We start from the raw sequence: 22987 nt of genomic DNA on the forward strand, positions 1-22987 counted from the left end.
CCTACTTCACATGGTAACAACCACTACGCCAAGCCCATTTCAGTACTGTAGCTAATTTACTGATCACACTTATTGTTTTTTAAAAAAAACCAAACCAAAACAAACCCACCCCCCCCCAAAACCCCAACAACAACCAAACCATCAAACTTGTGGACTATGACCATTTGCAGAGCACAACAGGAGAAAATACGATTTGCTGGTAATCTTTAATTCTAACCGCCAGATCCAAACCAAGTTGAGAGCAAAGTTCTTTTTGTAGTGCAGTTTCCTACAGAAGTGAGATTTACATAATAGCTTTCAATATTTACTTGCCTGTTCCTTCCTCCCTGTTTTTCCAAAGTTCAGGCACTATTAAACTCACTGGCCAGTTTCTACCAAAACCAACACTAAAAAAAAAAAAAAAAAAAAAAAAAGAGGGTGGGGGTGGGACTATAAGATTGCTAAGGAAAATCTGGCAGTAAGGTAAGGTAAGGAAGAAGAATCTAAAATTCTTGTCTAGACTAAGCCAGAAGCAGAAAGCATTCATCATTCAGAACTCTACTTGTCAAAAACTCACCAGCTAACCAGCCTAAGCTGTGTTTAATCATGATCCCAGACCAGCTGCAGCACATGCCCTAGGGGCAAACCAAAAAGGTCATATAGGGATTTCAGGTCAACGGTCACAAATCTGAAGGTAATCAACCTCAGTTCTGGATCACATAACATGGCTGAAATACAGAATTTTGCCTGATCTGTAACTCCCTGGAGAGAAATGATTCTTTTGGCACAGCTTGTCAGAGCAAACGTGCACAAACGTCCCTCTCTTTGTTTAGACTGGATTAAGGCAATTTTAAGTATAATTGGGGTCCCACTCACCATCTGGAGTTACACTCATCTCCTCCCCTACGTAGCACAATCCTTTCCTATCACCAGGGACAAAGTAACTTGCAGAGCAGGAGAGAAAACTGGGATGACTTTTTCTATCAGATAAAGTCTTTTTCTCTCAAATACTAACAATTCTGGATTTACAGAAAATTGTGCAAGTCACATCCACTGCTGGCAGAATCCTTCACTGCAATGGATCCCAGAACTGACACCGCAGTGCGCTACTGTTTCAGCCCTACTGCAGATGGGGACTTGCTCTGCTGTTCATACTCCAGTCATGTAGTCATATTTTTGTTCTCAATCAAATGCTAAAACTAGTTATGCCTGAAACCATTACTGCTATACAGCAGTGGCAGTGCCTCCAAACAAAGTTCCACCTCTTCTCACATAGAAACATTTTAAACAGGCTTTCAAAAAAATAATAATATATTGGTTCAACTCTTAAAAAGCACAAAGAAATCACAAATATGAGACCTGTGGAAACCATATGGGTGACGTCCCCAAGGAAAAGAGTTTACAGCTAGATATCTCAGTTTGTGGGCAATGTGAGGAAAAAAAAAAATCTCTTCAAGTAACAGGCACATCAAAAAGCTCTCTTGCTACAAAATAAGAGAAACTACAGCCCCCTGTTTGCCCATCCCACTCTGCACACTTATAAATATAGAGGACACAGAGGCAAACAGATAGGCTCAGTCTGCATGAATATGAAAGCAACCTTAATTTGTACATTCTTCCCTCAGCTAATCTATTCATCCTTGTCCCAACCTTCTGGGCAAGCAGCTATTAGGACCTGCCTGAAAGCAGCTCCCCATAAAAAGAGCAGCTTCTGTTTGTTCTTCCACTCAGGCCTCTGGTACAACTGTCCTTCCAGATAATATGGATCAAGTAGGTCAATCAAAATATTTTCAGAGCTCAAGAATACATGCCACAACTCTCCCAAAGGTTACATAAAACCTGTTTGCAAAAGCTGCAATTTTACACTGAAATCTTAAACAAAAGTATCAGTCACAGTTTGTATTATATGTTTATATAATTTGCTTTAAGGTGGGATTTCTGCAAACCTGCTGAATTAAAAGTAGCACTTTTTATTATTCAAAATAAGCAGTGTGTTAGAGCCCAGTCAATTCACTGCACAATGACCTATCCATCCTTCCTTTTGAATGTTCATTCCTCTTTTCAAAATTCTTAGAGGATCCCTTGCCACAGCTGGTTGCAGACGAATCAGCATCTCAGGTTTCCATGAGATGCCTGACCAGGCTGTAGGGCAGCAGTAACACCTTCCTGCTCAGAGCTGGAATAGCAGCTTGCCAAAGGTTGTCCTCTGTGTGGTTGCTGTGTGGTGTACCTGTGCACAAGGCGATACTCGGTATACTAGTCATTGCCAAGCACCGCAAGAGCCTCCGGCTCATTTAGTGAAAACTTATCCTAAAAAAAAATAATCAATTATTTCAAGAGAAAGGAGCAACTCTTGCAAATATAGTTCATGTAGTTCTGCAAACATATATCCCAAAGCTTTTGAAACCTGCTATATCTCACACCAGTTACTCCTCTTGCACCCTCAGAGTATTGGAACTATAAAATTCCTTGCAGCTTGGTTTTCCTTGCAGTATGAGCATTACAGAAGCCTTGGCTTTCTGTCTGTCTGTTACTAAAGGCAATAACATATAAGCTTGGAGACTTGTGGAAGAAACCTACCTTTCTCAAGAAGCAAAACTCAAAAAAATAGATCTGTCACAGATTTATCCTATCATCATTAAACTTGTTACGGATTTAGTAAAACACCAATTTTAATACATTTATATAGCTTTTCATTCTCTACTCTCTCATTCTTGATAACACAGAAAAGTTCCCTTCACAGAAAAACTTGGCTTTTTATCAAGGAAATCACTAATCTAAAAGTCTTACAAAATGTTTAAAAATTCCAAAAATGAACTCCAATGGATTTCCTGATCTTTATTTAAAGTGACTTTGCTTGACAAGTGTCTACTTATAGCTTAGGAAGCAGACTGGCCTCTCTCCATCCACTCTACAAAGTCCTTTTCTCCAACTCTACACACTCTGAAAGTTTTAAAGTTTCCATTCCTATTTGTCCTTCCTTTAATAATGGTCACTTGCAGGGTTGTAAGCTACGACTATCCTGGTGGCTCCTTTCTTGAGCTTACACCATGAAAAATGGAAGTTGAATCTTTATTTGGAAGACTGTTTGGAGGGGGTTTGTAAGGGAAAATAGATAACATTTGTACAGTCCATGTAATGATTAATGCAAAAGTGTCAGTCAAGCTACAAATCTGACAGGAACAAGTTAAACAGTGTTTTCATTAAAAAAAAAAAAAAAAAACAAACCACAAACAGGGAACACACCCCCCCCCCCCCCGGGAATACTTCCATAGGGAGATTTTTAAGCTTTTCTAATGAGTTTTAAAGAAAAATGTATTCTTATTGGTTGTGATAACTATTATAATATAACTAGATGTACAAAATATAGTATTGGCAATATATTTGGTGCTCATTTTGTTATGAGGTGGGTACTTAAATACATACATTTATGTAGTAATAAAATATTATTCACAATTAAGGCAAAAGGCTCTTTTGTGGAATAAGCGTCCACATGAGGAAAAAGGAGCGGCATTAATATGTAAACTACTTTTTTATAACTTTGAATGTATTAGAAGTCTGAGTTGAGTTTAGTATTTCTAAAATTTTTGTTTTGCAACTGCCTGTGAAATTCAAAATTTTAAGTTTTTAATCTGAAAGCTAAAAACTCATGCCAATTCTGTGAGGTTCAGACAGTAATGAATCCTATTTCATGCTGCAGGTTAGCCTCCTGATCTGTTTAAATGGATAACACCTCCTCATCACTTTCTCCAACAATAACTTGTGCTGCTAAATTATCAGAGCTGATGCAGCCATAGAAAACAGGACAATAGTTTAGTGTGGGGTTTTGTTTTTTATTCCTTTTAGACACATGTACTGGCACAGCTAGGATACTCCAGCAAGACTGCAAGAGTCTTCCAAGCATTCATCCTCAAACTGAAGAACTTCAGTTTTTAGAGTAAGGTATCTCTAAGGCCTGCCCTAGCTATGTTCCTTACACTATGTAAAGGAGAAGGAGTGTGAGCAGCAAGACAGGTTCCTAGTTACCTTTTCACTGGAAAAAGAGGATAGCAAATAATGCTGGTTCTTGCTGAAAACACACCTAACACACTAATTTACGTAAACCTAAACATGCCAGGGCAGGGTAAAAATCGCAAAATGTGGAACACTAGGAAGGCTGTGGGCAGCAGTTTTGTTCACGATGCTATCTTGGACAATTACCAAGGCTCAGGTGGTTTTCAACTATGCCTAATTCATGGCTGGAGTGTTGTTGAGTCCCCAGAGTAACCTGAAACTAAAGTATAAAATAAACTTGTAACGCTACTTTTCTTTTTCACCCTCCAGCTCCTCCCACCCTGGCTGCATCAAAATGATGTTGCCCATCAAAATACAAAAATAAATACAAAATACAAAATACAAAAATAAAGGTACTTTCTGCCTTTACATGCAAATCAACATCTAAAAAACTCATAATTAATTTTACAACGTGTTTTTTTACAATCTTGACTTTCTGTGTTACAAAAATTTCTTTGAGTCCAGGAAGAGATTTGTATTAAACTTATTTCAGAATTTTGGATATGTACACTCAAATTCCACATTCAAGACCTTAACTGCATTGAAATTCCACTTTGTTCGCATCTTCTCCTACACATAGAGATAATTTTATTCTGCAGAGACAGATACCATTCAGTACCTTTAATAAGACAGACAATACATTTAAGAAAAAATACTATAAACACTTGAATAAAGAACTTTAAATAGAATAACTGCTTACATTTAGAATCAATTTATGACCTCTATATGGTGATATATTATAGTAAAGCTACAGACTCAGGAGACAGCAGCAGATCAATTACCTTTTCTTTTAATTCACTATCAAGGATCATAGAAGATCTCTGCTCCTGTCTGCCCCTCCCCACCACCCCCGCAGTATAAGCAGAGAAATAGCAAATTTACAGCAAGTTATTTTTGTATTCAGGATCTTCCTCTCTTACTTCTCCCTGCAGAAAATAAAGCTTGGATCTGTCTCCCTATCAACTATGAATAATTCTCAATTCATTGAAAAACTATACTCCTAAATGCACCAGATGGGCAGCATAAGACTTGATACTCTCCTGAATTCTCATTCTCCAACTCCCCAGCTTCTGGCACACAGTATGCTAAAGCTAGTTTGCCAAATCAGCAGATGATTTTAGAACACTGAAGAAAACATATTTGATCTAAATGTGCATCTGTTAACAGAATTCTTTAAAATGACTTAAAATAGTTTTATAGGCAGATATGGCTGGAGGCGGGGTCTATGTGTGTGCGTTTGCTTTCTTGGTTCTAGTTTGTGCATTTTTCCATGAAGATTCCCTGCAACACAGAATGACAAACTGACATGCTTAAATTTGCTGTAACATCGCAGTGAAAGAGAACCACTCCTTAATATTTAACAGACTATTGAAGATACCCTTACTTCCAAAACACCATGTTTCTTTTGGTCTTGCTAGTTATTTTCTAATCTTGCTATGTAACCCTCCAGGGGCCTGAATAATATAGAACTTAAAAATTCAAACTTTTTTCCTTCACCACTTGAAAGCAGGGAAAAATAGACCATCTCACTGTTTCTCACTATGCTAACTCCACAAGCACAAGCAATTTCAAGACCATTTCCCAGTCCTTCCAGGAATGCCGGATTTTGCTGGCAGTCACCTCATCATACACTTCAGCATTTCAAATAACTTGATTCTAGTAAGCCGCAAAGCCAACTTTTCCGCGCATTTATATGCACCATCATACACTGTACATCAGTGCTGTCCCCTTCTTCAAAGAAGAGATAAAAGTATTTCCTTGACAGCCTTCCATGTTGTCCTAGACGCAGGCTAAGGGTGGCATCCCCAGAGCCACAAGGAAATGACGTCCCTGAAAGGTTAATAAACCCTGAAAGAGACAGATTTAGGGGTGAATGGTGTTGTTATGGGGTTTTTTGGTGGGTGGGGTTTTTTTCCTGTACAACTGTCAATATGGAAATAACAGCAATACAGGATTCAAAAATTTAAAATTTTCCCTCAGCTTCATAAATAAAATATTAGTTTTTCTACATAGGTATTACATTCTGTATGCTGCAACTTCTCTTTAGGACATCACACAGTAGGACTGGGAAATAAAGGTGTCTCTTGATGCTTTCTACAATGCAGGGTGTAATTTCTGGTATAAGAACACAGTTTATTATTGTGCCATTTGTTCAAGTATCCTTTCATCTTTGTGACGAGGACAGCATCAAGCTTCAGGTAAAAGCTGCAAAGCAGAAGCGTTGCTGGAAAGCAGCAATGGAATACCTCTGATATTAAATGTTCACAATAGCCCTGTGAATCAGGTTAAAATGGCTTAAAAGGACAACTGATGTACTCATTACTTCCGCAAAACTACAGAATTTATTGTCTATTGCCAAGACTAAAGACAGAGTTAAAACTAACTCTATTGCATGCTTGCTGCACATACAGCAGCAGTTCGATATTTTAAGCAACATCTATGCCACAACCACTTCGGCAGCCATGAATAACATATTCTCAACAAAACACTTGTACAAAGACTGCCGTATGCTCCAGAACACACAACCATTAGAGGCTTGTACTCAATTCGGCACATGCCTTGAAATGTGCATCACTTCAAGCAAAGACTAGATGTTTTGACAAAGCAGGAGTCAAATGAAGACTACTAAATAAAAGCCTCACCCTGCCTGGCTGAAGAAGACCCAATAACAGAAGGTGCTAGACATTGGGAACATACAGGGAAACACACATGACTCCTGGCCTTCTGTACTTTACTAAACCTTCCCTAGGCTTCCCAGAGCCTTTGGTCACTGTTGGAGACAGGACACTAGACTAGGTAAATCCTTGTTCTGATTAAGTATTATTAAATATTCTTAAGTATCTGCATTTGCACATCTGTTGTGTCTCTATTACAGTTTTATATATTATATATACGAAATTAGACACATTTAAACCTGCAATACAAAAGGTAAGACCCTTTATGAGCTACTAAAACATCATAAAGATTGCTTCTTGGACTAATACCTTTTATGTAATGAATCTGCTACCTTGAAGAATTTCTGCAATTTTGATCTTTCATCCGAACATCAAATATTATGCACACATACATTTATATATGCAGTGCTACTTGGAAAGCTGTGTGCTTTCCTGTGTAAGAGGTCTCCCTCTGTGACCCAAAGTCTGCAATTCATGCAGTAACTTGAACACGTTTTAAAACTGAAGCTTCATTCCTCATTTTGTACCAGCTCCTTAGAAAATTAAATACTTCTCTTCGGTCAATACATTTGATTACGCCACAAGCTGCTCAACTATCTTACAGGAAAATCGTATCATATTCATGTACGGTAGTATTTCAAAGTTAAAGTCTGACCAACTGCTCTTGCTGAAATACAGCCTTTAAAACTAAATGAATATTTGATCTAAAGGCATCTGCACTCCATGATTTAACTCCATTCACATCAGAAGAAAACAGTTATGATATATTAATACTACAAGAAAAATATACGGAACTATGACCTTCATTTGCCACAACCAGAGGAATCTGAAAACAAACTCTTATTTAGAATTTCGCACCTCTCATCATGCGGCAGTATGATTGGCAATTAATCCCCAGTAAATTTTTTTTATAAATTAAGAGAAAGCAATCCCTTTGCTTCCCACAAAGCCCACTGCTTCCACACTGTATTCTTTCAATATCTAACAAAGAAAAAGGAAGAATCAGAGATTTTTATCAGTTTTGCTAGTCTTGGAAAACCCCTCCTATTTGGTTCTATTATAGACACACATCAGAGCAACTGTGGACAGTGGAAAACTGAGCAGTAAATTCTTACCAGGAGAAAAGGAGACACAAGGGAAGAAAACAGGGTTGCAGCTGTCAAGAGAAAAATGTTCCATGGTTGCAAGAGTGAATAAGGAAAGACAAAGGGAGAGGCACTTAAGCCAACAAACTTAAGTCCCAAATAATACAAATTTATTGCAGAATAAACAGCACTATTTCTTACCTCCCTGAACAGAGACAAACCAGGACCCTGATTTGTTTTTCCAGAGTTTTACAAAGCTTTCAGGAATAGTTGTAGACAAACGCTCAGTGTTGGGGCCAGTTCTGTTTAACATCTTTAACAACAATCTGGATGAGGGGATTGAGTGCACCCTCAGTAAGTTTGCAGATGACAGCAAGTTAGGCGGGAGTGTTGATCTGCTCAAGGGTAGGAAGGCTCTACAGAGGGATCTGGACAGGTTGGATTGATGGGACAAGGCCAATGGTATGAGGTTCAACAAGACCAAGTGCCAGCTCCTCCACTTGGGTCACAACAACCCCATGCAGCATTACGGGCTTGGGGAGGAGTGGCTGGAAAGCTGCCCAGCAGAAAAGGGCCTGGGGGTGCTGGTCAACAGCCACCTGAATACGAGCCAGCAGTGTGCCCAGGTGGCCAAGAAGGCCAACAGCATCCTGGCCTGTATCAGAAATAGTGTTGCCAGCAGGACTAGGGAAGTGATTGTACCCCTGTACTCAGCCCTGGTGAGGCCTCATCTCGAGTACAGTGTCTAGTTTTGGGCCCCTGACCACAAAAAAGGACATTGAGGTGCTGGAGCAGGTCCAAAGAAGGGCAACAAAGCTGGTGAGGGGTCTGGAGAATAAGTCTTTTGAGGAGCGGCTGAGGGAGCTGGGGTTGTTCAGCCTGGAGAAAAGGAGGCTGACGGGAGACCTTGTCGCTCTCTACAACTGCCTGAAAGGAGGTTGTAGCAAGGTGGGGGTCAGTCTCTTCTCCCAAGTGACAGGCGATAGGACAAGAGGAAACAGCCATAAGTTGCGTCAGGGGAGGTTTAGAGTGGCTAACAGGAAAAACTTCTTCACCTAAAGGGTTGTCAAGCGTTGGAACAGGCTGCCCGGGGAAGTGGTTGAGGCACCATCCCTGGAGGTATTTAAAAGACATGCAGATGTAGTGCTGAGGGTCACGGTTTACTGGTGGACTTGGCAGTGTGAGGTTTGCAGTTGGACTTGATGATCTTAAAGGTCTTTTCCAAACTAAACGATTCTGTGATTCTAAGATGTCCCAAGTAAACAAGCATGTGATCTCAGGACTATTTTTGATGTGTAACACCAGGCAGAGAACCCATCCAAACTGTGATAAGATTGAGAATAGGCACATGATAACAGTTTAAATAAGCTTGTGCCATGTCATTTCTCTGAAAGGTGTTAAAAATAAAACAAAACAACGCCTAGAAAACAGAGCTTCACATTTTACTGGGATAGCGTATCATTCATCTAATGCCTCCTTACATTCTTTATATGCCTCAGAGGAACAAGTGCTCTTTCAGCAGCTCTCTGAAAGCTTAGCTAAAGGTTACACCATTTTGGACAGACAAGTAACTCTCTCTAGCTGGTAAGTGACCAGCTGCCTATTTATGTACATCAGCTAAGGAATTTGCCAGCACTAGAACTCAAATGCCCTTTTGCTGCTTGTGTTGTAAACAGTTAATCCTTTCAACGGCTTAGTCTAGGACAAAAAGAAGATTCCTTCTCTGTGGTGTGTCACTATGAAAGTTTAAGGCCAGTGTTCTTTAAGAAAGACTATTAATCCACTTGTACCAGGAAGAGAGCAGTAATAATTAGGTCAATTTATCACACTAAATGCTGCATTCATTAGGCAGAAATAATAAAGTAACAGTTTAAGTACAGATTGGGCTACAATGGACAATCAAGGAGAATACCAACACCTCAACAACCGGAATACTTTCTTAATAAATCAGAACTTAACTTTGTGGAGTCATAATTAACTAGCTGTCCAAATAAAACAATGAATTTAATATGATAAAATCTTGGGCACGTAATTCTTATTTTCAAATATGATTTCAAGGAGAGGCCCTCTAACTTCACTTTGAATCAGCAAGACAAGATTATTATACTCTTATCAATTAGCAGGATTGTTTTTTTTTTCCTCTCAGATAAGCCACACAAATAAATCTGATGACAATATAAGTTATTTCAATTTCCTCACAGTTACACAGATCTGCCAACTTGCCAAAATAGCACCATTAATAAAACCCCATGCATACAATACTTGGCTGACAACATTTCATAATTTATAAAAGGCTGACTCACACAGAATGATAGATTTTTAACAAGTCAGACAAGTGAACCAGTCATTGTCCATAGTCAGTTTTCCCCAGACAGGTCATTAAAATAAGCTGAAAACAAGTTTCATATGAAACAAAATATAACAATAGAATCTAGCAAAATTTTACAAATTCTTGTGCAAATTCTTCAGTATAGTTAAAACATGAGTAAAACCACTAGAAGTAGTAAATTAATTCAAGCATGTGCATTTTGAGAGAATACAAAATACTTTACAGTATCAGTTTTCCGTAATGAATCTCCGAGTACGAACCAATCAATTTGAGAGATACAATTAAATAGCACAACCAGACCATAAAAGAACATCTTTTATGTTAAGCAGCGGTTTAGAGTAATAATTTAAAATTTACAAGCTGTGTAGCTTCTAGAAATCATACTTTCACTAGTGTCTTTGTACAGTCAATGGTGATTTGCCTTTTATCTGCCCCAATATAATACGTGAAGTGACTTACCATTCTTGCTGACATCCAGTTCCCTGAGATTAATGAGATTTGCAATGGATGCTGGCAATGTGGTTAGATCATTGTCTGGCAAACTCAGCTTGTGCAGAGACTGACAGTTAAAAAGTTGCTATTGAAAGAGAGAAAAAAGTGAATGCGACTTTCTCTTAGGTTCCTCTGTATAGCTTTTGTTTTTAATCCCTTTAAACTTCTGACCTCAGAGCTTGAAGGCCAGACTGCTTAGTTTTTGACTACAAAAACTTTATTTAACTAGTTTTATTGAAAATTGACTAAGTTTACAATGTTTAGGAAAGCAAAAAAATTGCAAACAGTCACAAGCCAGCTGCTATGCTTAACACTTCCTACAAATTCCTTCCCATATCTCCTAAATTGTGACCTGCAGTTACACATAGTCCTGCAAACATTGCAAAATATTTTCCACAATAGACATGCCATGTGATACCCCAGAGGTAACAGAGGTACAGTTTCTTCAAAAAAGAAAAAAAATAGATAGATGCATTTTTTGAAGTCAAATCGTTCTGGAACACAGGATCTGAGTAGGCATTAATCTTCCTTAAAAGTTTAAATTTTATTCCATTGCATCTTGCAATATTTTTTTTCCCTTCCACGCTCAAGTACACAAAAATTCAACAAAGTTATGAAAACTAGCAAAAGTTTGATCTAAGCATATAGAAAACTATAATCTCTTCTGTATACATGCATTATAATTTGTATCAAATATTAGCTCAGAGACAGATCTCTTCCTATATGCAAGGTACCTTGAGATTCTTACCCAAAAGCTTTACAAATTGACAAAGCAGGGCAAGTAATACTAGTGTAATGGAAGAAAAAACCTCAAATGATATGTAGGAATCTTACAGATAGCACAAAAAAGAAAATCTGTAAGAAAGTGGTTGAAAAGGGTCATCTGAATAATTTCTGATGAATACTCCTTTCCCAAGAATTTTGCATAAGATCATTCATAAATACCTGCACTTAGTGTTCTTTCCTTATGGAATTCTGAGAAAAGATCACACAAAAGCACGAAGTGTTCTATGACTAAAAAAAATTACCCCAATCAACACCATAACAATAGGCTTAGTTCAACCAAAATTTCTTGGCCTCTATTATTAGGTCATTATTTCGACCACAGACCATTGAAAAAGCCCCATTCATGTAACATTTGCATATACCACGCCAGAACAAAAGCAGACATAAATTAAAGATGGACAAGATGGACAGTTCCAGGAATGAGCTTTAACTTGCCTAAAGATGTTTGCGATTCCTCAGAAATGTGCACCTGTTGGAACTAGTTGATGTCATTACAGCTTTGAAGAGTTTGGGACCATTTCTCTTTAATAACTTTATCAATGATCTGGAGAGGGGATTGAGTGCACCCTCAGTAAGTTTGCAGATGACAGCAAGTTAGGCGGGAGTGTTGATCTGCTCAAGGGTAGGAAGGCTCTACAGAGGGATCTGGACAGGTTGGATTGATGGGACGAGGCCAATGGTATGAGGTTCAACAAGACCAAGTGCCGGCTCCTCCACTTGGGTCACAACAACCCCATGCAGCATTACGGGCTTGGGGAGGAGTGGCTGGAAAGCTGCCCAGCAGAAAAGGGCCTGGGGGTGCTGGTCAACAGCCACCTGAATACGAGCCAGCAGTGTGCCCAGGTGGCCAAGAAGGCCAACAGCATCCTGGCCTGTATCAGAAATAGTGTGGCCAGCAGGACTAGGGAAGTGATTGTACCCCTGTACCAGCCCTGGTGAGGCCTCATCTCGAGTACAGTGTCTAGTTTTGGGCCCCTGACCACAAAAAAGGACATTGAGGTGCTGGAGCAGGTCCAAAGAAGGGCAACAAAGCTGGTGAGGGGTCTGGAGAATAAGTCTTTTGAGGAGCGGCTGAGGGAGCTGGGGTTGTTCAGCCTGGAGAAAAGGAGGCTGACGGGAGACCTTGTCGCTCTCTACAACTGCCTGAAAGGAGGTTGTAGCGAGGTGGGGGTCAGTCTCTTCTCCCAAGTGACAGGCGATAGGACAAGAGGAAACAGCCATAAGTTGCGCCAGGGGAGGTTTAGAGTAGATATTAGGAAAAATGTTTACACTGAAAGGGTTATTAAGCATTGGAACAGGCTGCCCAGAGAAGTGGTTGAGGCACCATCCCGGCAGTATTTAAAAGATGGGTAGACATGGTGCTTAGAGATACGATTTAGTGATGGTTTTTGACAGAGTTAGGTTGATGGTTGGACTAGATGATCTGAAAGGTTCCTTCCAACCTAGGTCATTCTATGACTCTATGAGTTAAGGTTACTTAGGATATTATAGGGGAAGGAGCGCCATTGCTTTATTTCAAGTACTTCAAGCAAGAATATATACTTAAAACTCATCCCTAAAAACAATAATCTGGACTCTTGGAATCAGTAGAAATTTCATGGATTACTGAGGTGGACGCAAATGCAGCACAAGAAATTGCAAGATCCCTAAAGGAAAACAGGAGGGAGGGGAATTTTGTATAGCATTGACTTTGTAATTGTTCCTTCTGTTGTTGTTGTTCTTTTTTAATGTTTGCATATTCAGTGGTTAAGTAGATCATCATTACTGTTAGTAAACACTAACATCTGACTAACTAGTCATACACCTAAGAACTATTTTACTGCAGATTTCCAATTTCTTCCAAAGAGCAAAGTGAGAGGGAAAACTAAAGCTGCTACAATTTGAGCTTTTCAGCTCCAATGCACACTGTGACACTTGGGATAAACAGAGTACCTTTTCAGACGTGGTTTATCACACAAGATGAAAGCATTTCAAATGCCCAGTCACTTTTGAAACTATGACTACACACGAGCACTTCGTGTAAAGCGAAGTCCTTCTCTACCCTCCCTTTCCCTCCACCACAGTTTGCTCATGCTGCGCCCTTAGCCAGTCAGCTACGTTAAGAATTGATTTTTGAAGTATGCTGGAATTCTGAAAACATTAGAAGTTTAAAAAAAAAAAAAAAAAAAAAAAAAAAAAAAGGTGCCACACACACTGACAGGCCATTTCAGTGATGAGGTTGACAAGACAGCCCCACACCAGTTGTGTTGTGGCGTACGAAGGGCAGCAGATTGCAAAACAGGGATAAGAGCACACCACCAGGGGAAAAGAGTAAAAGGGGCAAGAGTGTGAATGGTGAATGTCTTAACCAGGTTTCAGAAAACTGGAGACAGCCTAATAAGTACCGCACCCTTCGTCCGAGATGCCTTAATTAGAACCCTTTTTCTGAGTTGAAAGACTAAATAAAAGCTTGGGTTAGGAAGAAGCCATACACACCTTGAAACTCTGGCTTCAAATCAGCTAGAATAATTTCAAACATCACAGGCCTTCCCTTACAGATCTTCTACGGATAGTTTTAAGATTACAATTTCTGCCAAATGGCTAAATAAAACACTTTTACTATGTCTTTACTACTCCCTAATCTCTCTGCTTACTTCCTTTACAGTATTTAAATGCATATATTTTATATATATTCTATAATTTTTTATATTTTAATTTTTATACAATTTAATTTATATATTTTCTTTTGAAAATTGAAAGGGTAGTAAAAAATAATGACCAAAATTACTTAAAAGCTCAAAAAAAATGCCTAGTTTCTCAAAAATAAGCCTATATGGATGACTTATTATAATGTACAAACACACTAACATGAAGCTAACGTAGGCTTTTACAGGTCCATGCAGTCCAGCACAGAAAAGCAAAAAGTAACAAAACATCTATGTTCGGTCTTTCTAATTGCATGGATAATTCAATCTTAGACTAGACCAGAACAAGTGGTAGACTGCCCACCTCTCAGTTTACTCACATAACAAAATTGGATTTCATATAGGAACTGACTAATGAAATCAACTGGCATGTAACAGAAGAGGAAGACAAAGCACACCAACCACTTATTCTGGTATAAAACACCAACATGCATTCATTTGATCATTACAATATAGTCTGTCTTCCTCTTCAGATTAAAGGAATTTTTTAGAGAATTATGAGTCTGGGAGGAAAATGTTCGCTTAGTTGAAAATGTTCGCTTAGTTCTTATGATTTGGGAAATATGACTTTAATGCAAGAAAAGTTCAGAAGATTTTCTTTCTTTTTGGCCAAAAAAAGGTATTTTATTCTGCTTAAGCACTGAAATTTTATTCTTCTCCAATAAAGAATGATAGACAGGAAGGAATTTCTGAAATCAGCTGAAAAAAACTCAAAGGCTGATACAAAGTCTTTAAAAGCAAGCTACTAAAATCTAAAGTGACTAAGTCTGGAGTAAAGAAGTATCTGCTTGGGAAGAGACAAGAATGAAGTGGTGGAAGTTCTAAACTATAACAGACTTTGACAAAATGTCTAGTTTTAACTTACATGTTGTTACCTCTATTCACCATACAAATACAGATTTTCAATGATGGCTTCTCAGAAGCATTTAAGGTTGGTTTTTCAAAAGCACACAGCTGGTTTATGTCAGCTTTACTGGAATCCAGGGCTTCTGATAACTGTCAAGTTACTATACTGAAATTGTTTTATTTCCTTCTTTGTTTCACTTATCTTTCAAAAAAAAATCCAAGCCAGCAAAACCTGAAGGGGTTATAGCAAACTTTCCAAAAACCTAACAGAGCATTCTGTAGTTGTCCTGGATGACAGTGAAGACTGGTACACAATTGTGATAAAACAATTTTAAAGATTAAGTCTTTCATCTAATTACTAAGTTTTTCATTCCACCAAGAGGGGAAACAAGCCTATTGCAGTGACCACTTTGTACTTCTCTGAAGTCTCACTGACATACATTTTCAGTCTTTCCTCTAGAATATCTTTAATTCAGCATGCAGTTTTGTGTTGAGATTTCAGAACGAACAACAAATATTAATTTCTATAACAAAGATGTAAACACAGTGGCATTCCAGCTCTCTAGTTTTTGAGCTTAAGTAGTTTGAGATACTTCAGAAAGTCTCATCAGTGACATACCAAAGAAGAAAGCAGGACTTCATGTGAATAGATACTTTGGATTGTAGCTATCTTTTGTGGGCACAGAGATATGAACAAGTCATTAATCTTCGCTCTTCTAATCTTCATGTGTTATCAGAGATCCAAAACAATGCCGCAGTTTGTTGAATACAGTTAGTCAGTTTGAGCAGACACCGCTACAGAAATAAATTAGCCTGCCTCTTCTTCTATATAGCTGTCTCTGGCTGAATCAGTTGCTTAAACAGTTTCGTCCCAATTCATGCAGCAAACTACTCAAGCTGGAACACGTAAACATTCCTTCTGCCAGTGCTGCTTATTTTGAGACCAACACTTAGTTAAAAATATTTAGCAAACTGCAGCCTAAAAGCTGAAGCAGAAAGCTAGACACTATCAGCTCCTACAGTGCTGGTGAAGCAATAGAGTTAATAAACAGAACTAAAAGGAAAACCACCCAACATACCTTTGGAAGCTCTTCAATCTGATTAGCATCTAAATAGAGTTCTTCCAAGGTCTTCTCAAAAGTAAAAATCTCCTTAGGCACCTGTTCCAGGCTGCAGTGAGAATAATCAAGTGTAGTGACCGTTTCCTCCTCTCCACGAAGGCAGCGGCATGGCACCAGCCGCACAAACAAATTCCGCTTTGTTGTCATTTTCAGGCACTGTAAAACAGAAATTGGTCCATTTGTAAGCCAAGACAACTTCAAAAATACTTACATGGGCAGCTTCTCAAACCTCCCCTGGCTGCTAAATACTTAAAAAAGAAAGAAGTGCATATATACCTGCATATGTATATGTGTGTGTACACACATGTAAGACAGACAGAGAAAAGACAGAATTTATTTATTTTCTCTTAAACACAACAGATCTGTAGTGGCATTAAATGCGGTTAAAACACCTACAGACCCCAGAAGTCAAAATTTAGCCTGTAACTTGTCACCTGCTAACAGAGCCCTACATGGCAGAGCAGCAAAGAATTCTGAAGAAGTTCTGAAGCATCAACTGTGTTTTTACAACAAGATTATCCCTGCTTTTACAAAGATTACCGGGATCATATTTTTGCTTAATATAATAAAATCCACCCTCTACAGAGCACTGAAGTGTAGCTACAGGAAAGCTAATTCTTTTTTTGCGATGAGTAAGATTAAATTTATGTACCTTAATTTCAAATCCCTCATTTAAAGACAGAATACAACAAAAAGAACCAGTGTGGTTTCTAGCAACTGTTCTATCTGAAGTTTAAAAGCCAATGTTCACAAGCGCACAGATAAAGAAGTGACTTCTTTTTGCAACTCCATGCAGTTTGGAAAAGTTCAATGCATCTTGCTCTGCACACTGGAACTAAAGGAACTTCACCTTGCTATGGAAATGTATCTTCCTTCCTTCCTTTAAACTCAACCATTGCTACACCAGTCCCCTCTCCTTTCCATGGCTTCTATGATATTCCTACTGAGCAGGAGACGGCAAACCTAAATGTTGCAAACTGACTAGCTGATTACTGATGGTGTACAGCAGCCACGTTCTGCCTCTTTTCTCTTCAGCAAGAGCACAAGTTTAGGTCTCTTTCCTCTAATTAGCAAACAATTTTCACAAAATTCAGAAACAATAATCTTCAAAATGTCACCTCAAGTTTCAAGTTTGGCTGAAATCAGATGACAGACTCAACAATTTTTCAGGAAGGACCAACACGTGCAGACAGACAACATGGTCATGCAAGCTTCATTTCCTCAGGATATTGATCTAAAAATACATAATTTTCCAAAGCAGCACTGAGTATTTATTTTCTCAATCAAACTGCCAACATTCCAAATTAAAATATGCTTTTTTTAATCTCAATTTTTTTTGGAATTGCAGAAATTATATTTCAAGTTCTGGATTGGTGACAGGAAACTTTCTTCTCCAAGTGCCAAAATAGCCTTTCAGATACATTTAGCAGACTGCATTTCAACTTTCAGACAGTATGTTAGTAACACAGGGAGAAAATAAAATACTGTGGCCTCTGCACTATATGATGTCACATGCTGCAAGACCCCTCTTCTAACTAAGACAAGAAAAAAAGTCATGCACTTGGATTTTCCTCTGTGAGCAGCCAGCTTGCAAACTTCACAGTATGTTTAATTTATATGACAACAGGTCGAGGGGCTGTTGTACTTCAGCTTTTTCACTGAACAGAAGTACAACTTATCACGCAGGCTGGATACAGTCAAATTCTACATGCGTCCATTAAAAGGATGGAAGAAAACTCTTAATTAGAAAGTGGGATGTCAAGACTTCCTTTTTTAACAACGCTTCAATGTTGGATTGATTCAGTGTCGGATTTTGTTACAATGTTGATTATCTATCAGAATACTTAATACTCCCCATAAAACTCCAGCCATGTTATTTAAATAATAAGTGTTCTAAAAATAAAAATATTTAACTGTATTGCAATGTAAAGAATGTAGAGACTGCAAATTCCACACTGAGGATTTCCACAGAATGGGAAAGTCAGCAAAAGAGACAGCATAACCTACTCCTGCTTCTTCCACAGGAATAAGCTCCAGCACAACATCCTCCAGCCACCCACAGCCAGCCAAGGATGCTACTGAAGCTGATGAGCTCACTGGGTCAGAGCTACCCATGCCTTCTCCAAGCCTCAGAGACTGCACGTGAAGGCACAAGAGGAATTCCATGGCCAACATTTACAAATGAAAAAGTCTTTCATAAAAATAAATATCGTCTCATTTTGTTATTACTTCAGATATCTGCAGAGCTGTGGAAAAACACACCACTTCAGAAAGAAGCGACAACAGCTTCAAATGGGAGCATAAACAGAAGAACATATGCCTCGGAAACAAGGAGGACTGGAAGCAGAGGTCATGGAAGTGAGCTGATTACCAGAAGCCTGGCAGGGGAAGACACACCTATATCACACTAGCCGCAGCCATCAGTGAGTTCACTTCGTCCAGTCATTTCAGCTTCTGAGAATTATGCTTTGGTTTCCAGAATGCAAAAAAGTTCATTACATGATTCATATAAATAACGAAGAAAGATATTCTTTTTCATTCAAATCCCTCAAAAAAAATCACAAACAAAACCCCCTTGTTCCCTAAAGTATTAAAGCCTTAACACAAGTTTACGTCATGTTCAGTGTTTACACAGAAAAAAAAAATAAATCAGGATCTTCATATAGTTTTGTGTTGTTGGGTTTTTTTTTACTTCTCGAAGGAATAGGAAGAGAAAACTGTCACTGTACAATCAGAAGCTTTTCTTTGTAATCATTAAAGGCTCCAAAGTTGGAAGGCATAAGGGAGAACGAGCTGTGTTCTGTTTGTGAAGACTTAATCTACCATCCCCAAAAATTCAGTGTTAAAAAATACCTAGTTTAAATTGATAGGTTTGCTAGTTATAAACTAGCAGATTTCTCATCGTATTTTTTTTTCTCCATGAATCATTTTTAGCATTTATTTCACACCTCCTTTTCCAAGCTTATTTGAGGATCACACCTAAGGATCAGAGACACTGTAGTATCTGTAATAAACCGAAAAATACATGAGTGTTTTAAACTACACAGATATGCGCATTTCAGTAAGTATAGTAGTCACTCATTCATATACATTAACTGTGACAGTAAAAGGAAACAAAGTCCACAATAACTACACAAAAATGGGACAAAGCAAAATGTTACCTACTGAACTGCCTATATCCTGAAGGTAGCAACAACTATGCAGACAGGTTTTCTTCAAGGGGTTCAGTGGTGAAGGCTTATTTTTCTGTGAAGTCTCAAATTTGTGAGAAAAATTAAGTGTTTTCTGATACAAGTATGGTAGTCTATATAAGTATAGTATAACGGTAGTGCTTAACCAGTATGGTCAAAAAGAAAGGAAGATAAGAGTTCACAGCTGAAAGATGTTTTGCTGTGAAAATGTATGCAATTTATTTAATACAAAATATGTCAAATCTTCATCTTATTTTTGCTGCCCATCTATATAACTAGATAGATAGATATCACTTTATATAATCTATCCCATTTGAGACCATGAATGACGTGGAGCACTTCAAAGTTTCAGAATTGATAAGCAAGGCCAAACTGATCAAGACCATGATCAGTGAAAGAAAGCAAGATCAACAACAAGCTTGGATACACACTAAACATTAATCCAGAAGAGACAGCATCATCCAGTGAAACATAACTCTTTCCTGGAACTCTTTGATGATTCCCTGTACACCCCTGTCCCCTAAGAACCTGGCAGCCCAACAGCAGCTGCAGATCTGCCAAAACCCCATGGGACATTTTTTGTTTAACCACCTATCTGCCTATGTTTTGTTATCTACATATATATGCATAGTAATACATATCTACATAAAAAGGAGAACATAGGCTCTGCATTTTCAAGTCTCTTTGTCTAAATTTGAGAGATAAAATTCAATGTGCAAGCACCCAAGTTAACAGTCTCAGCTTTGGAAGTCCCTCAGTTTTCAACGAGGGCTACAGTTTATGCACTAGTTTCCAGTAGTTGTTGGTGTAGCTAAATGCTTCTCATGGGTTGGCAAAAAAAAATAAACAAACCACACAACCAAAAAAGGAACAAACAAACAAAAACAACAACAAAAAAAACACACAGACCACCAAGTGTAACATTTCTTTGAAAATTCTGAACTCAGGCTTATTACAAGTGGAATTTAAATTCACAGTAATTTTGCCCCTAATCTGTTAATTTGCTCTAAAAGCAATAGTTTCACTGCACCATTAGTCCCTTAAATTTCCTGTTTGATGCTAACAGGATGTGACCGCTTATGCTCTAAACTGGTGAAAGCACTTTTCCCCCCCCCCCAAGCCTTTCAAAAGGGTGTTACATCAGCAGCAGAGCTGAAAATGAAACCAGCTATTAGATGTTTGTACCGAAAGGCATGAACAACTAAGCACAAAAATATCTGGTCAGGTTCTTTTTAGCAGACTCCACTATCTACAAACAAGTTCATAATTATTGAGCTGAGGATGTGTAAACACAAGAAAGGGAAAGATTGTGTTGGGGAGCACGTATCCTAATGTGCACCCCGACAAATAGAAGAAGGCTCATTTGGCCAACTGAGAGAAGATCCAACATACTCCTGTTGAAACAAAGAATTATGAAAAAAAAAAGTTATTTATTAAGAATCTTATTTAATCCACTAAAAAAAATTCCACAGAAATAATTGATTAGTACTTCTACATTAAAGAATCAATAGGAAATGAGGCTTCCCATACTGGAAATAAAAACATGAACCAGTCTGTCTTTAGGGACGTTAAAGGTTTTTCTCTTCCTAAAGCAGCAACACGCACCACAGAAGATACTCAGACACAGGCTATTTGACTTGTTGATGGAAGAGGCTATACTGTGAAAACTCACAGAACAATTTAAATTAATATCTTCAGGTAATGACAGCAGTAGCCCTCATGATTTTGGGGAAACTACAACATCCTTGGCTCTTACACTAAAGAACACAATTATCCTTCATTCTTTAACCTCAGAAATTACTTGTCTCCTCTTGCTCATCAGCAAATCACGTAAAGAATGGCGGGGGCCGGGGCGGGGGGGGGGAGGGGACGACAACACAGCATTAAGGGTTGGTTCAGGCTTACCCTAAAATCAATCTAGTCCTCTTAGATGGGAATGGTGAGGTCTTAATTTAACAACCAGCACCTTGCAAATCCTAGCTTGGAAGTTTGTTTCTCTGCAATCCTTTTTCTTCTTCTCTTTAGGAGAGGAAAAGCATGGCTCAAACCTGATGGCCACTGAGAAGGTGAAACATGAAAAGACAGCACATACTTTGAGGAGACTGCCTCCTAAGTGGCACTGGCATTCTCTGGTTAAGGTGTTAAAGCCTCACTGATGACAATGCCAAGTTAAGGTATTTTCACCCCCTCCTTGTTCTCCTCCAAGCTATTTATTTCTGTCTCTTCTAGAAAAAAAAAAAAATTTGCAAAACTGGAATAACTACACCACTCATTTCACTGAATGAGACTGGCAAACACCCAGGTCAGTACAACCCAATGAACTGTAGTGCTGCAATCTGGGGGAGAGAACAAGCGATAGGAAATAAAAGGGGTTCTGGAACCGTTTCACCATTTTTATGTGAAGCTACAGTCTAAGCCTCCCTGCTCCCGATATGAAAACAACGCTCAACTGCATCCACAGCTGCATGTCCTCTCATAGGCAGGGAACACCAAAAAACACATTTACTTGCTCACGTACAGCATTCAGAGCAACAGAAATAGAAGGCATTACTCATGAAACTACAATGGTGCACGGTAAAAGCAGGAGAAGGAACATGTTAGTAAATACAGTAAATAAATAACCAATGGTTAAATGCAAAAACATGAACGATGCTTGCTACATTTTTTGAGAAAATAAAGGGAAGGGAACAGAGGGCAGAAATCAGTTTTGTGTTTACTGATTCAACAGCTGCTAGGATATAAGCAAAACAAGCAATACCCTACTCCTAGCTTGCTGAAATAGAAAACTCAAAGCTGGTAACAAAACTCTAAGCTTCTTTTGGAGTTAACTGCTTCCCAAGCTCCCAATGCCGATTTAAAAACAAACAAAAAACACACAAACCCCACAAAACAAACCACACTGAAGAACCAAAAACACCCACCCACCTCCAAGGGCCAGGGCAGCAAGACAATTTCAGGTAACTCCCAGAAGATCAATGCTAGGTGGGAATTTTAGAGACATTTGCTTATATTATCTGTTTCTTATATTCTAGGAAGTAAATTCTAACCAGATTTCAATTTACTGTTTCTGTTTTGTTTTGCTTCAAAATATTCAGAAACCTTTTACACAATTAAGATCTGAAGTTTGTGATCAAACTATTTTATAAAACCTCTTTACTTAGTTTTAATGATGTTGATGATACCAATAACGTTTTCTTGGTTCTGCTTTATTGAAACTAGAGAGTATCTAACCAGGTATTTGTTGCAACAGTTATTTTCCAGCAGATATTTATCTAAACTGACTATGCTAAAACAAACCTGAAGAGTTATTATGACACGTAAAACCCACCATATCAAAAGAAATCTTTGGAATATTCATTTGTATTCGTTTCTGTAACTGTAAAAAAGCAGCAACACAACAAAGCAGTCAGTACTTGGCCTTATCATGCCACAAGCTTAACAATGACAAAAAGACATTGACTTTGTAAAAACAGAGCAACAAAAGTATTATTTTTAAACTGAGAAAAGAAGAAAAAACAAACTCTTGGCAAATATCTACATAATAAAATAGTCTACTTCAAGTACAGCCTTTAACTGAAATGCAGTAATATTCAATATTCTTATAATGCTAGATAAGGCATCAGTAAGGCATAGGTATATCAGATATATCAAGAGTACAGATTTGTAATTTAAGGCAAGATCCATTACAGAAACACCCTTAGCAAAAAGAGAGGATGAGGAAAATTATAGATTAAGTTTAGATTAAA

At 38.3% G+C, this 22987-nt stretch overlaps 1 protein-coding gene across 13 annotated transcripts in view; it reads right to left on the bottom strand.

Moving 5' to 3' along the window:
* The window catches only part of ERBIN (erbb2 interacting protein), a 123859-nt gene that overhangs the window by 56308 nt on the left and 44564 nt on the right, over nucleotides 1-22987 (bottom strand). For all 13 annotated transcript variants that reach the window (XM_063319549.1, XM_063319548.1, XM_063319543.1 and 10 more), the window contains 2 exons: nucleotides 16009-16206; nucleotides 10581-10698 (listed from right to left, as the gene is read on the bottom strand). In XM_063319549.1, coding sequence (XP_063175619.1) covers nucleotides 10581-10698; nucleotides 16009-16197 — 307 coding nt within the window. In that variant the 5' untranslated portion in view covers nucleotides 16198-16206. The remainder of the gene's footprint in view (nucleotides 1-10580; nucleotides 10699-16008; nucleotides 16207-22987) is intronic.

Source organism: Chroicocephalus ridibundus, chromosome Z, assembly GCF_963924245.1.
Source record: "Chroicocephalus ridibundus chromosome Z, bChrRid1.1, whole genome shotgun sequence".
Taxonomy (NCBI): Eukaryota; Metazoa; Chordata; class Aves; order Charadriiformes; family Laridae; genus Chroicocephalus; species Chroicocephalus ridibundus.